At 42.6% G+C, this 16,554-nt stretch overlaps 1 protein-coding gene across 4 annotated transcripts in view; it reads left to right on the forward strand.

Moving 5' to 3' along the window:
* Positions 1-15,913, forward strand: part of LOC110534623 (uncharacterized) — a 32,604-nt gene extending 16,691 nt beyond the window's left edge. The window contains exons 1-7 of one of the 4 annotated variants that reach the window (XM_036934481.2): positions 3,422-3,884; positions 4,670-4,800; positions 5,008-5,175; positions 12,387-12,551; positions 12,954-13,065; positions 13,252-13,379; positions 15,597-15,913. In XM_036934481.2, the coding sequence (XP_036790376.2) occupies positions 3,602-3,884; positions 4,670-4,800; positions 5,008-5,175; positions 12,387-12,551; positions 12,954-13,065; positions 13,252-13,379; positions 15,597-15,623 (1,014 nt within the window). In that variant the 5' untranslated portion in view covers positions 3,422-3,601 and the 3' untranslated portion in view covers positions 15,624-15,913. Of the gene's footprint in view, positions 1-3,421; positions 3,885-4,669; positions 4,801-5,007; positions 5,176-12,386; positions 12,552-12,953; positions 13,066-13,251; positions 15,342-15,596 lie in introns of those variants that run through there. The other 3 variants (XM_090187448.1, XM_090187449.1, XM_021619541.3) reach the window with 3 other exon arrangements.
* Positions 15,914-16,554: the final 641 nt, after the last annotated feature.

Raw genomic sequence — 16,554 nt, forward strand, 5'->3', positions numbered from 1 at the left:
ACCCACTTGTGAGCCAGGTCCACCCACTGGGGAGCCAGCCCCAGCCAATCAGAATGAGTTTTTCCCCACAAAATGGCTTTATTACAGACAGAAATACTCCTCAGTTTCATCAGCTGTCCGGGTGGTTGGTCTCAGATGATACCGCCGACGAAGAAGCCGGATGTGGAGGTCCTGGGCTGGTGTGGTCACACCTGATCTGCGGTTGTGAGGCCGGTTGGACATACTGGCAAAATCTTTCAAATGACATTGGAGGCGGCTTATAATAGAGACATTAACAATCGGGCTCCTGAGTGGCGCAGCGGTCTAAGGCACTGCATCTCAGTGCTGGAGACGTCACTACAGACCCTGGTTCAATTCCAGGCTGTATCACAACCGGCCGTGATTGGGAGTCCCATAGGGCGTTGCACAATTGGCCCAGGGTCGTTAGGGTTTGGCTGGGGTAGGCCGTCATTGTAAATAAGAATTTGTTCTTAACTGACTTGCCAAGTTAAATAAAGGTTAAATAAAAAAATCTCTGGCAACAGCTCTGGTGGACATTCCTGCAGTCAGCATGCCAATTGCACGCTCACTCAAAACTTGAGACATCTGTGGCAAAATTTGAGTGAAAAAAGCTTTTTGTGCATGTGGAAAATTTATGGGATCTGCTATTTCAGCTCATGAAAAATGTGACCAGAACTTTACATGTTGCGTTTATATTGTTGTTCAGTATATTTACCTTCTGAATTTGTTTTTTCTTATGTTCTATTCATAAAATATACCATGTTTTTTTATAACACCTTTATAACAAGCCAAGTCTGCTGAGATGTAAACCTGAGGTCTTGCTTTCATTGGGGAACAAGTCCAAAAACAACCCTTACTGTGGCCTTTCCCCTATAGCCCTCCCATGGCACTATGTAGTAGCTAAATATATTTTTTCGTCCTCACTGTATCCACTTTAATCTCCCATATCTGTTATTATGTGTATTATGGTTATGAATATCCCAATGGCTGTAGCAAACATTGACCCTCAGTAATTGACTTTCTCAGTCACACACTCAAAGTTGGCTTTATTTATACTGATGTACGTCACTGATAATTTCTCTATTATCAATGCAACAATCACCAAAACATGCTCAAGTCAAGTCCCTCAACTGTTTCTCTTATTAAAACCCCAGAGCTCAAATGCTTATCTATCATCTGTGGTATGGGATCTTTACAAACAGTCCTTGACCTCAAGCTGTTTGTAGTAAATGGCCTGAAAGCTTCAGGTCTTGTGATGACAGGTGAAATATTAAACATGAACTAAAGTACACCTGTACTTGATATTCCAGATTGAAAACTAGGGAGTGTACATCCTTTTAACTTCTGATCAGGAGGGTAATTAACCACATACCCCTCATTAACCCTTTGTTAACTTGTCACTTGAAACAGGCTTGTCTGTTTTTTTAAAGACCGTAAACCTAGGTTAGAACAAGGACAGATTAATATTTACCTTTCTGATGTGATGTAGCTGGAATAAAGTAATTATATTATTTTCTACTCTAGCTAACACACTGTTCTTTCTAAACTAGTCTGGTCTGAGCTTTTATTTATTTTACTAGGCAAGTCATTTAAGATAAAATTCTTATTTTCAATGACAGCCTAGGAACAGTGGATTAACTGCCTTGTTCAGGGGCAGAACGACAGATTTTTTTTATCTTGTCAGCTCAGATCTTGCAACCTTCCGGTTACTAGTCCAATACTCTAACCACTAGGCTACCTGCCGCCCCAAGCTTGAAAGATAGTGATCATGAATAGGAGACACTTCAAGTATGCACACTTCAAAGAACAGTGTGCATACCTTTTTCATTCGACGGCACCCTTTGAGCTATGATGCAAATCAGTAAGATCCTTTGTAAACAGAAGTGAACATTGACCGAGAACATTGAAGCAAGGCAGTAAGTCACAGAACAGTAATTTTCCGGTCACATCTGGGAAACCGGAATGCTTACAGACCTGCTCTCAGATGCAGAGTAGCCCACATTTTGCGAGCAAGGAGAGGCCAGAGATAGCCAGACTAATAAATTGGACTAAGGAACAGATGTTGTGTATTGGAGAAAGGCCATCAGTGCGGGTTCTGCAAACAATACAGTGGGTGAAGGCGCGGCATGAGCATGGTGAACGGAAAGATGTGGTTATGGACAGGGAGGAAGAAGAGCCTAGTGTAGGGAAGCTGTGTGTTGAGGAAGAATGCTGCCAAGTACAAACCGTACTCTGCTGTTTCTGATGGCTCAGAAATTGAACCTGACAAGAGTGAAGTTGAAGTACCTCTGGTGGCAGGTGTGATGAAGACCTCCCAAGTCCAAACCTCGCCCCGATGGTCATGCGAAGGATGATTCGGTCCCAGTGGGAGTGACATTTTTGGAGAAAGTGGATCCCTGCCTTTTGGCTGACCCATATGTAGTCTCAAGCTGGGGGGGGGGGATGATTTGGGTACTGTTAAATTGGTGAAGGTAGCTCGAAGTAGACTTGTGATGATTTTCTGTTTTTCTTCTGCCCAGAGGGAGCAGGTGCTTCACGTCACAGGCCTCGGGACAAGACCTGTGACTTGAAAGGAGTGATTACTGGGGTGGCGTTGAGGTGGAGCAACTGAAATTGAAGATTCCCTATGTCTGTGATGCCTGCCGTTTGGTGCGACGCATACCCGGTGGCGAGCGTGGTGAAACTGAGAAGACACGGTCTGTCCTTTTGAGTTTGAAGCCGTCTTTACCCGATAAAGTCATGTTAGGACATGTCAGTTGTCCCGTGAGAGCTTTTGTGCCGAACCCACTAAGGTGTTTCAGATGCCAAACTTATGGTCATGTTTCAACAGTGTGTAGGAGGGCATAGGACAATGGAATGTGTAGTATCGGTGAAAAAACGGTGTCAACTGTAGGGGTGCCCATGTTGCTGGGGATCAGAAGTCCCTTGTGCAAGAGAGACCGGTTGAGGTTGTCAGGGTCAGAGTAGAACAGAAGGTATCATATGCCGAGGCAGTGACGAGAGTAGTGGATGATGGGTCAGGTGTGAGGAGTAGGCCAATACATAGTGATATGAATTTGTGCTTTGGTAAGGTTGGCTTCTTAGCGTTCATTGCCATGGTTATCAACTGTGCCACAGTAATGGCACGTAAATCACAGAAAATAGCTGTTGTGGTGGCAGCTGCAGAGAAGTACTTGGGTGTACAAGGTTTTACAGCAAAAGAGACAAGGTGTGTTAAATGAGTCATGTCCTCCCCAGGCCGTTGGCCTGTTGTAGGATCAGTTGGGGTCAAAGTAGTGAAAAGGGGTGGTGTTTATTCATTAAATAATATATAGGTGTAATGTTAGTTGGTGGTGCATTAAAATGTACCCCTTTTAATTTTGTATCACAAAATATAACGTGGTCGACCACACACTCCCGTACAGTAGGTGGCGGTATGCACAAACAAAATGTGGAACGCCGTGAAAACAAAGAAGTCCAAGAACCATTTCCACGTCAGCTTTTTTAAATTGTTATTTAGACGTTCTATAACACATACTTAAACCATGTAGTCTGTAATTCACGCTGGAGACAAGACTTGGTTGATATATGTTATCTAGGTAAAACTAGCTAGCTGCTAACAATGGCTAACTGTGTGGGTTTTCACACTCAAATAGCCTCCATTATGGAGGTGCTAGCGAATACAGCTGTAGCTGAGATCTGTAAACTCGTAGACGACGACTATGCAGTGTTTCGTTTAGAAGTAACTCAAAGCCAGAAAGAAAACAGGGTATTGCGGAGGAAACTACAGCTACTGGAACTGAAGGTGTCACGGGAGCGCGCAGAGAGGACAATGCGAGATCGCGTCCTCACCAGTCGTCCCAGTAGTGTCAAGATCGTCGACAGATACAGAGTAATGGCAAGAGGTACATTTTGCAGGCCGATGCGGCACGGCCTGTCGCGGTTCTTCTCAGTGCCTGTAGACCCGTTCGCCTCTGCACATATGTTGAGGTGTTACCCAGATGTGGGTCTTGGTCAGTTTTTGTATGCAATAATTCTCCTGATTTACTTAGCTATCTTGTGCAAAGAAGAGCCAAAATCATAGTGTAGGTATTGTACAGTCATTGCAACTCAAACCATAGAGATCCTATTGTGCTCACTGTGTGTTGGCACGCCCCCTGTAATCCTATTGGCTACTATTGTTCATGGTTATTTCATATATAGTGGGCATGCGTCTGGTGATTGTCTTCATTTGCTTGATGGTTAACGAAACGGGATTGAAGCACTGTTTATCTTGTGCCAAAGCTAAGCATTCTAACACATACTAACGAACCGGTATACCCTTAGCTAGTTGCTACTAAACTCACACAGCACAGTGTGAATATCTTACTTGAGGAAGGTAATAAACAGCATCAACCAGAGTATTCCTTGTTGTGGCCTCATTGTAACCTACGCATCATATAAAAGATGACCCACAACAAAATTCTAACCAGATTCTTGATTTACTGCATTTCTTATTATGAATTCAATTATTTACTTACTGTGATGCATGGAACATAATACATCAATCTATAAATAGTATATCAATAAGTTATGAGAAGTGTTACCTTACATCCTTGCAAATTCGAGACAGTGTCTATAGTGTACAATATACCGTTGCATTGACTGTAGCTAACCTAACCACCTCTTTCACCCCCAATCACTCTCTCAGGTGAAGGACATGTCACTGGAGGCCACAGGAGCTTTGTGAAGCCAGCGGGACACAATACATGGAGAGATGACCAACCAATCACTGTTGATGAGGGGACTGGAACCTCAACCCAGCACGTTATCGTGATAGAAGTTAGTGCAATAGTGTTGCATTAAAAATGAGTTACTTTGTAAATCAAACATGGACGGTTTATAACAGAAAGGCTCTCCTCAGCTATTCACTTGCTTACATTTACATCCTAATTTATCTGCCATAGGTGAGCTTGTGAGAATTCCCTACGACATTGTTATCCAATTCAACACATGTACTGATAATATCCTCCTCTCTTCTTGTGTCAGTCTGCAGATGGAGAAGCTGCGGGTCCTGGGGTCAAGCAGGAGAGGTCTGAAGGAGAGGTGGACCCACGGCACAGCAGAGACATCCAGACTGGAGTGGCAGGAGAGCCCTCTGTAGCCACGGAGGTCACCGCCCCAGCACCTCCCAGGACCCAACGCAGCATCACGGAGGTCAGTTGAAATCCAAACACTGTCCTCAAGTCAGAGACAGACACAGAGACTTTAACACACAGGCTTTTACACACAGGATCTGACCACTGATCAGACCCAGAGAAACTGGGCTTGGGGAGACTGGGCTGTGCTCCTGCTCCCGGCTTGGAGTATTTACCGGTATTTCATCAGAGCCAAAGGATGGTCCAGACCCGTGAGGGTGGCTATAGTGATGCGGTAATGATCCCTATTGTTCTTACGCTACAGAGATGGACCCGGGCCACATGCCCTTGGGTTAAGAGACCCAGACTGATCTGTCTAGAGGGAACTGGAACCCGTACAGTAGTAGTGTATCCTCTGAAGGGTGCCTAGATAAGAAAGGGGAGATTATTGTTGTAGATGAGGTAACTGTAAAAGTGGAGGGCGACGTTCCTCCCACATGGAATGCAGAAAGTCACCTAGGAGACAGAAACTCACAGGGCAGAGATTTATTAGATTACAGGGGAAGATTAGAGACAAATCTAAATATTGCCACCCACTCCTCTTTACATGCGTTCAGGGATCGCGACCCAGTGTCTACGTCGATGGGGTTTTCCGATTTACAGGGCAGCGTCCTTTTCGATCTGGTATTGAACTCAAACGACAGGTCTAGAGCCCAGGCTCAGGGAGGGGGAGCCACATCAGGCAATAGTAAAGAGAAACGGTTAATCTGCATGTTATGTAACAAAGGCTTCAGCTGCCCCCAGAAGGTGGAGATCCACCAGAGGGTCCACACAGGGGTGAAATCCTTCAGCTGTACCCAGTGTAACATGCGCTTTGTCCAGGCTGGTGACCTGAAGAGGCACCAGAGGGTCCACACAGGGGAGAAATCCTACAGCTGCCCACAGTGTGAGAAGAGGTTCTCCCGCCAGGACCACCTGAAGATGCACCTGAAGGTCCACACAGGAGAGAGGCCGTTCGCCTGTACGTACTGCGGGAAGAGGCTCTCAGAAAGGAGATGGCTCAGGATACACCAGCAGAAAAAACATTCCATTGGATAACATCGAAAGTAACCATTCCGCTCGATAGCTTCTCACATTTAGATCAACCCCTGCATTAAAGACAAAAATGAATTTATTGTTTTCAGCAGAAAAGATTCCCAGGTGCATTTTGGAATAACCAGAGTAACAGATTTCAGTGTTGAATATTCCTGGGTAGAATACTGCATCCAGACATTGTGTGATATATAAGCCTAAAAAGTCTGTTACATATTGTGTATATACTGTGTAGGATGTATGATGTTCACAAAATTTCCCAAGACACCTTTTATGAGAAAATGAATGCAGTTTATCAAGTTCATGCTGACTTTTTTTGTTGAGGCGTGTACGTGTGTTTTTCAAATGGCGTATTAAACACTAAACACTTATGTTTAATACAAACAAAATGGGACTTCATTCTAACAATGATAAATCTTAGCCCTGGCGGCAACGCAATAGGTCCAGGGTTGTGTCTAAAAAAATCTTTGCTGTTTTCACAGTGATAATTGTGGTTGCAGTAGCTAGTGGTGGCGCAAAAGGGCTGAGTTTTGATGAATACATAAGTTGTAGGAGTGTCAAGGTTTGACCCCTCACTTGGCCAATCAGAACATGCTCCATGGCTAAATACTGTATTGCGGTTGTGTATTTACGGTCTTTTATGTGTTGCCTTATCCTCAACTCCGATTGATTTGATTTGTCGCAAAAAAAAAAAATATATATATATATATATATATACACACACACAGTACAAATATATGTTTTTCAATGTTACTGGGATTGCAAAATCAAGTCTGGGACTTATTTGCATTATAAACTCATTTAAAAAATATGAGAAAAACATACGTATACAATAACACATACCAACACATTACAGAGATACAGACAAAAAAAAGAGTTACTCATTAGCCAGCTTTTGACATTTTTTTAAAAAGGTGGTTATGATTGGTATGGCTGAGTTGCTGTGGTAGTTAGTTCCATTCAACAGCGCCAGTATATACAAATGTGTTCTTACCAGGTAGAATGTTAACAAGGAATATTATTATCTGGCTAGTTGGGGATAGGGTCCTGGGGGCCGAGTCTGGGATAATGTTGTAGACCAGACCAAGTTGAATTAATAGTACTCTTTTTTGTTCCCAACGGATAGCCAGCCAAGCAGCATAAAATGCTCGACCCCCTAGAGTTGATGCCCGCGTGGAAATTAAATTAGCATTCAAAAATATCCCCATCAAAATCTGTTTAAGTTAGAGACATCATATTTTTTTGTGTATGGGCTGCGTCGCAATCCTCCGCATCCGCCAACAGCAGCCTTTCGTATCTGCGGTGGAAGGTGGCCGAGCTACAGCGGTGTTTGTTAGACCATGAGACATCTCTCAAATCGGTTTTCTCACAAAAACGTCTGTAGTGTCCAAACCTGACCATAACCAGACACTCCAGTACAATCAGGTAGCTTCTCAACCAAATGTGTGGCAACTGTTGTGAAAAAGGTATTGAAACTATCAGCTACCACTTCCTTGTCTGATTGTATTTCCCCATTGACCTCCAGACCAATGCTTTTACAATTTGCATTCTTCCCTGTCGCTATGTTTAGTGACTGCCACAACTTCCTATTTTCACAAATTTGACCTCATCTGACTAGATTTGTTCCTTAGGGTTGTGTGTCTATTGAGAGCCTCTTCATCTTCGGTACTGTTATATTCTTGAAAATAAGTATTTCTTCATTTAATGGCCTTAATGATTTCCTGATTCATTCAAGGTTCAGTTCTTTAATTCTAACAGTTTTCCATGGAGGCAAAGTATTCACAATGCTTAAGAAACATTTGTTCAAATAGTTCTATCCTGTTTATTTTTTTAACAAAACCACAAAAAAATATATATATATTTTAGTTTTTCTCATTTTATAATCCATATCTAGACATGTAAGTACCGGGTCCCAGTTAACTTTACTCAATTGGTCAATAAATGCATCTTTGTTATCATGTTTCAGAGATCTCACAGTTATTGTGTCATAACGTGGTGTAAAACTTGCCGCCATTGGACTCTGGAGCAGTGGAAACGCGTTCTCTGGAGTGATGAATCACACTTCACCGTCTGACAGTTCGATGGATGAATCTGGGTTTGGTGGATGCAAGGAGAAAGCTACTTGCCCCAATGCATAGTGCCAACTGTGAAGTTAGGAGGAGGAATAATGCTCTGGGGCTGTTTTACCATGGTTCCAGCGAGGCCTATTAGTTCCAGTGTAGGGAAATCTTAACGCCACAGCATACATTGACATTCTAGATGATTCTTTGCTTCCAACTTTGTGGCAAAAATTTGGGGAAGACTCTTTCCTGTTTCAGCATGACAATGCCCGTGTGCACAATGCGAGGTATACATCAATAGTTTGTTGAGATCGATTTGCAAGAACTTGACTGGCTTTAATCCATTTTATAAGAGATTCTCCTACATTAAAATAGTCCAGGCATTTATATATAAATTCCAGTCGTACTTTATCAAAGGCCTTTCCCCCGATTTTTCATAGTGTTCTATTGTTTCCAGTACTTGTCTTACAGTGCATTTGGAAAGTATTCAGACCCCTTGATTTATTTCACATTTTGTTACGTTACAGCCTTATTCTAAAATCGATTAAATTGTTACACACAATACCCCATAATGACAAAGCGAAACAGGTTTTTAGATGTTTTTGCACATATATTAAAAATGTAAAACCGATACCTTATTTACGTAATTATTCAGACCCTTTGCTATGAGACTCAATTGAGATCAGGTGTATCCTGTTTCCATTGATCATCCTTGATGTTTCTACAACTTGATTGGAGTCCACCCGTGGTAAATTTAAATGATTGGACATGATTTGGAACGGCACACACCTGTCTATATGAGGTCCCACAGTTGATATGGCTTGGTTTTTGCTCTGACATGCACTGAGGTTGAAGGAATTGTCCGTAGAGCTCCGAGACAGGATTTTGTCAAGGCACAGATCTGGGGAAAGGTACCAAAAAATGTCTTCAGCATTGACGGTCCAAGAACACAGTGGCCTCCATTGTTCTTAAATAAAAGAAGTTTAGAACCACCAAGACTCTTCCTAGAGCTGGCTTCCCGGCAAAACTGAGCAATTGGGGGAGAAAGGCCTTGGTCAGGGTGGTGACCAAGAACCCGATGGTCACTGACAGAGCTTTAGAGTTCCTTTGTGGAAATGGGAGAATCTTCCAGAAGGACAACGATCTCTGCAGCACTCCACCAAATCAGGCCTTTATGGTAGAGTGGCCAGATGGAAGCCACTCCTCATTAAAAGGCACATGACAGCCCGCTTAGAGTTTACCAAAAGGCACCTAAGGACTCTTGGACCATGAGAAACAAGATTCTCTGGTCTGATGAAACCAAGATTGAACTATTTGGCCTCAATGTCAAGCGTCACATCTGGAGGAAACCTGGCACATCCCCACGGTGAAGCATGGTGGTGGCAGCTTCACCATGTTTTTCAAAGGCAGGGACTGGGAGACTAGTCAGGATTGAGGGGAGAGATGAACGGAGCAGAGTACAGAGAGATCCTTGATGAAAACCTGCTCCAGACTTGGGAGAAGGTTCACCTTCCAACAGGACAACAACCCTAAGCACACAGCCAAGACCATACAGAAGTGGCTTCGGGACAAGTCTTTGAATGTCCTTGAGTGGCCCAGCCAGAATCCGGACTTCAACCCGATCATTCTCTGGAGAGACCTGAAAATAGCTGTGCAGCGATGCATACAACCTGACAATTTGAGAGGATCTGCAGAGAAGAATGGGAGAAACTCCCCAAATACAGGTGTGCAAGGCTTGTAGTGTCATAACCAGGAAGACTCGAGGCTGTAATCGCTGCCAACGGTGATTCAACAAAGCAAAAAGGGTCTGAATACTTATGTAAATGTGATACGTTTTTTTCCTGTTTTTTTCTAAAAACCCGTTTTTGCTTTGTTATTGTGTGTAGATTGATCAGGGGGAAAACCCCATTTTAAACCATTTTAGAAAAAGGCTATAAAGTAACAAAATGTGGAGAAAGTCATGGTCTGAATACATTCCAAATGCACTGTATATTATTTCAATTGTATTGTCCATGTAAAACACCTGTCTAATTAGGATGAATAATATCCTCCAATACCGTTTTTTAATTCTATGCGCTATGCATTTGCTAGGATTTTCTCATCACAACACTCGAGTGTAAGGTGTCTCCAGTTTTTTAGGTGGACTCAATCTTTATATTCACCATCTGGGTCCTGTTTCGGTAATAGTCAAATAAGACCTTCTTGCAGAGTTTCTGGTAGTCTTTATAGGAGTGGTCAAAACATGTTAATAACGGACCTTGGAGTAAATCAATTTTTTGGGGGGATATACTTCAACGGGTAAGTCATCCAGCCATGGAGTTTTCCCAGACTTGAGACTTTAATTGCATCTAGAATTTCCTGCTCTAATTAGGCCTTCACATTAGTCTTTCTGTATAACTGTTAATTTTATACTATTCATAGAAAACAAATCTTACAATTAACTTCCTTTAGTGGAAATGGAGGAGACTCAAATGGAAACATATGCTTTAAGTACTTTGCTTCCTCTTAAAATATTGTTGGTGAGTCATTGAGGACGTTATTTGTAACAAGTTTCTATAAAACATTTTTGGTAGCATTTCAATGTCGGAAGATAATCTTATTTGGTGCATTTTTCCCGATATTCCATCCAGTTCAGTTTATTTTTATAATATATTACACTTGGTCTTTCTTGAATACATTCCTCCATTTCTTTTTGTTTTTCCTCTAACTTACTCTGAGCCTCTATGGTACTGTTTTTATAGCTATCTATCTCTACTGTTAGTTCCTCTATTTCCTTTTTCAGATGAACTCTTGACCTAAAATGTTTTTGTTGAATTGCATGGCCTCTTAAGGCACATTTAAGTGTCACATACAATAATGGTATATGCTGTACCTATGTTATGTAGGAAAAAGTGATTTATTCTGTTTATTCTATTTATTCTGATTTATTCTGTCTTGTTTAAAAAACTATTTGTCATCCAGTAGGCTTAGTGTAGTGCTACAGCAAAAACCAAAATGTGCACTCTTTGGGGTCCAGAGGACCGAGTTTGGGAACCATTGGATTAGGCTAAGATCAACATACTGTATGTTCTTGTATAAAACCACAGTGGCACATTTCTTATTGCCACAGATGGCCCAATAACAAGGTCCCTGAGTCCATATTCATCAACCATTTTCCCAATCTCTGGGCCAAAAGATTGCCTATCTGCCCCCCAGTCATGCACAACTATTGTCCTCATAAGATTGAATACTTTCTTACATTTAGTCTCAATACATGTAATATGACGTCTCTCTCCAAGTAAGCTTTTCATCAAACCATAGCCCCAAATACTTAAATTATGTTACCCTTTTCAATTATTGTCCATATAATCGAACACTGACATCTTCCTTTGTCTTTTTGTTAGCAAACAAGATATGAATACAGATAACTTCAAACCCCATGATAAGGATCATTCCTCTACTGCTAAAACAGCTCGTTGCCTTTTATCTATTACAATGGCACCATTATCTGCATATAAGGCCGCCCCTATACCCTGTATCACCGTGAATAAGGTGGGACTAATGGTGCTACCCTGTGGAGTTCCATTTTCCACCTCATATTCTCTTGATAACTCCGATCCCAACCTGACCTGGAAGGTTCGATCAAGCAAATCCATAATCCAGTTGTACATTCTCTCACCTATACACACATTCAATTTAACCAGTAGCCCTTCCCTCCACATTGTATCAAATGCTTTTTCTATGTCAAAATATACAATAGACATCACTTCCTTCATTGCCAAAGCTTTGGTCACTGCAGTACTAATTGTAACCAATACATGAAGGATAGTCCTTATTTTTCTGAATCCACTTTGAGATGGACTTAGATCCCTATGTTCCAGATAACACAACAATCTACCCACAATCAACGTTTCCATTAGTTTGCAGAGATTTTATGTAAGTGCAATAGGTCTATAACTAGCAGGACTGGATGGATCTTTACCAGGCTTCAGCTGATTTCTTTTTACCCACAACATGATGGGTTTAAAAAATAATGAAGTAATTATATAACTGCAGTATAGGACTCAAATGTAGTGGGGATGTTGAAAGTGTGTTTCTCTGTGTGTACGTACCTGAGGGAGCGTATGTCTGTGTAATCTGCATCACCTCTTTCTTCCAGGAGGAGGAGGGTCCAGAGGTGCTGCTGGTGAAGGAGGAGGGGTGTGAGGAGGGTCTGGGGAACCCTGAGGGGACCATGGTCGTAGAGGACAACCAGACTACACCTCCTCCTGAACCCACAGAGCAACCAGCTGAGCAGCACAGGACCACACACAGTCTCACTGAGGTTAGCCCACTGTGAACTACTGGCTGAATAGTATTAGGTCAGGGCCTGTTTTGAAAAAGCAGCAATGCTGATCTAGAATCGGTTTTGCCTTTTAGATCATAATGAATAAGACTATATAGACCGGTAGGGAACTGATCCTTGATCAGCACTTATACTCTGGATACTGGCCCTGGTCTTGATTATTTTTGCTTTAAGTATGGGACCATGCCTTTCAATTATCACACCATTAAAGTGTCAAGTAATCAAATCAACTAACACATCATTTGCATAGTATCACATCAACCAACAAGTTTGCATAATACTCATAGCAATCCCTCATTGCCTAATCAGAAGATTCTCCATAGCAGGGTGCTCATATCAGATTTCTTGATCCAACATCCTCTCACTCTGTATCTCTTACAGTCAGTAGACATGGAGGATGGGAAGCCTGGTCTGCTGCTAGTCAAAAAGGAGACCATACAAGACAGACCAGAGAGCATTGATCTGCTTAGTGGACTAAAGATGGGGGCGCCAAGTAAGGGAGAAATACATATAGCCTAAATACAGTAATAGATCTTCAACAGGAATTTTCTTCATTCATTAAATGAAATCCATGCAACTTATGTTTACATACAAAAACACACATTAATGTATGAACTTGACCAGGTAATTGACGACAACTACATGTTTTTAAAGTCTATTTTCTAACCTCTTCCTGCAGGTGGTTGGCTGGAGGCTAACAGAGGAGAGTGGGCGGCCATCTTTGATTCCCATACCCAGACGGGTGCAGCCAAGGGCCTGGGGGAGGATATCACTGAGCAGGCCAGGATTACTGGTGACATAGTGGAGGTTAGTGGATGGGACAGCGTCTTCAACTCTGGGCTGGGGAACAACACTGTTAACCACAACCAGAAACAGACAGTAGAACACAGAACAATGACCGAACAAAGTCTCCATGACAACAGACTGGCAGAGACCAGGGCAAGGCGTAGATTTGATCTACAGGGACGGGGAGGTGTCCATATGGAGCGGGAGAGAACAGACACAGATTTGGCTAGCTATGCTCCATCCTGCTCCTATAGTTGTGATTCAGAGAGACTGATGGTGCCTCAGGTTAACCCCCTAACAGTTGCTGCCTTCAGCCTGCCTTCTATAGGATCTATCAACTGGAACATGGACCCTGCAACAACACAGACACTGCCTGACCTTCGTCCTCCTCTCCTTATGTTAAACCAGACTTCAGACAATGTCAGTCCCTCAACAATAAATGGCTATACAATCCCATTAACAAATGACAGTAGTAGCGCTATCAGCAGATCTAATGGCAAAGATAAGCGCTTCTCTTGTTCATTCTGTGGGAAAGCCTTCAGTTTCCCCAAACAGGTGGAGATCCATAAGAGGATGCACACAGGGGAGAAACCATTTGGCTGTACCCATTGTCAGATGCGCTTTGCTGAAGCTTGTCACCTGAAGAGGCACCAGAGGGTCCACACAGGGGAGAAACCTTTCAGCTGCCACCTGTGCCGGGTCAGTTTCTCCCACTCGTCCAGCTTGAAGAGGCACCAGAGGGTCCACACAGGGGAGAAACCAAATAGCTGCCCCCAGTGTGACAAAAGGTTCTCCCACCAGCACCATCTGAAGATGCACTTGAAGGTCCACACGGGAGAGGGGCCAATCACCTGTACGCAATGAGTTTCTCAGAGAGGAGCTATCTCAGGAAAGACCAGCAGAAAATGCACATGGCCCATGTATAGAGTATACTGACATGTTATGTAGTACTAGATAGTTTGTTTGTAGTTCATTCTGTTGGTTATGGATGTAGTAGGGAACTGGATGAGGTGAACTGAGGAAAGAATGAGTATGATGAGGCATGGTTGGTGTGATGGCGTCTGTAAAAATGCTTCTCTGATGAAAGGTGACAACCTTGTCCTGTTATAATGAGGAAATGATAGTGCCTTAATTCATGTTTACTTGACATGAAGATGAGTAATGTAATGTTGAACCTTTTCCGAAGTATGTTTTCAAAGCGAGGGTACCAAATGTACAGGAAGGCAGAGGCTACGAATATGAAGTTTTCATCCCCGCTTCACCCCTCTGGAAAGGTCTTTCTCAAATCTAAGGATCCAAATTACATTCTGCGCATGTGTTATTTACTCATGTTCACGTTTCTCTATTTAGGTCACCCTCTTCTGGACCCGAAACCAATTTGAGCGATATGATAATCTAGCCGGTCTTTGCCTCATATGTCTGAACAGCTGCGATTTGAATGAACTTTCCAAAAATATGTATGAAGGCTACAACCTTCTCTGTCTGGTGTAATGGATATTGCCGTAGCAATAGTCTCAGACAAGACAGTCTACACATTGCATTGGGACAAAACAATTTGCGTTTGATGTGATGCTATAATCTTTATAGTCATGCTAGTCTGCCTCCTGTTTAGCCATTGTTTGTTAATGATGATGAAAGAAGAACATTGCTAGACAACTGTTAAAGACAAATAACTGATAGTTCTAACTGTTTTGTGTACAAGCGGCAGTGGAGTCACATAAGGACTCAGCACTGAGCAGCAACTGAAAGGAGAAGGCTAGTAGATCCCCGCATGCGCAGAAATCTCTGTATTTTTAGCAACAGCAAGTTGGGTTCCAGACAATCTGGAAACGCAGCCACTTGGTTACTGAAAAAGTAAAGTGTTATCATATTGAGAAAAGTTATTCAACTCTTCATGTATTGTTTTGTGCAGTAAAAGTACTGTACTTCACGCTATGCATGTGTATGACCATTTTGTTGAAATTAAATACAACATTTACTCTGTGCTGACTGACTTGGTTATTTTTGTATCGTTGCAGGGTCTGCGTTTCCCTTATCTCAACCAAACCAAAACATTATACTTAAATTATTGACTAAACAGTTATGGAATTTTTTTTTAAACTTCAATGGCTTCATATTATTAGTTACTTGAATCACAGTGTTAGAGATGGGCTTGACTGTGATTAAAAACATTTTGTTTCTGTGTGTACAGCAAAGAGTTTCTTATATTAACCTTTATATGCTCTTCTGTAAAATTAGTGTTTGCAGTCAATGAGGACCTGCTGATATCTGGTGTTGCTGGCGGTAGAGACTGGACCTCTGAAGCGGCTGGTCACAAACCCTGGCTCCGGATCAGGAGCCTTCACTCTTCCTTCCCGAGTTGGAACCAGGACCAAACCACGAGGGACAAAAACCCCACCACCACACAGAACACAACCAGTGGACAGGTGGACTGAACAACCTCAGTCCTGGTGGTCATCAGAGAGACAGAGGCTCCAGTCAGGGATCCAGTTTAATATTTACCTTACTGGAGGTGATGTAGATGGAATAAAGTCATTCTATTGTTTTCTACTCTATTCTTGCTAACACTGTTCTTTCTAAACCAGTCTGCTCTCAGCTTTCAAGATACTTTGAGGAGTTTTAATGTGTAATGTAATAAGCACTACCCTATTTCAAAGAACCGTGCGCATACCTTTTTCATTTAACCATACCCTTTGGTGACTATTTAACAGTCGGATGGCCTGGAGATTGAAGCTGTTTTTCAGTCTCTCGGTCCCAGCTTTGATGCATCTGTACTGTCTCCACCGTTTAGATGGTAGCTGGTGAACAGGCCGTGGCTTGGGTGGCTGAGGTCCTTGATGATCTTCTTGGCCTTCCTGTGACACCGTGTGCTGTAGATGTTCTGGAGGGCAGGCAGTGTGCCCCTGGTGATGCGAGGGGCTAACCGCACCACCCTCTAGAGAGCCCTGCGGTTGCGGACAGTGCAATTGCCATACCAGGCGGAGATAGAACCTGACAGGATGCTCTCAATGGTGCATCTTAAGGGCCTGCCTCATGAGGTTGAAGAGGTGCAACACCACACTGTGTGTGGATTGACCATTTCAGGTTGTCAGTGATCTGCATGCAAAACAATATTAAGTATTTTTTTATGGGTTTATTTTTGTGTTTTTGTATTATGTAGTTCCCCCCTTTCCTAAAATGTATATTTTTTTCCTAT

Source organism: Oncorhynchus mykiss, chromosome 10 (assembly GCF_057628025.1).
Source record: "Oncorhynchus mykiss isolate SJ-2025 chromosome 10, ASM5762802v1, whole genome shotgun sequence".
Taxonomy (NCBI): domain Eukaryota; kingdom Metazoa; phylum Chordata; class Actinopteri; order Salmoniformes; family Salmonidae; genus Oncorhynchus; species Oncorhynchus mykiss.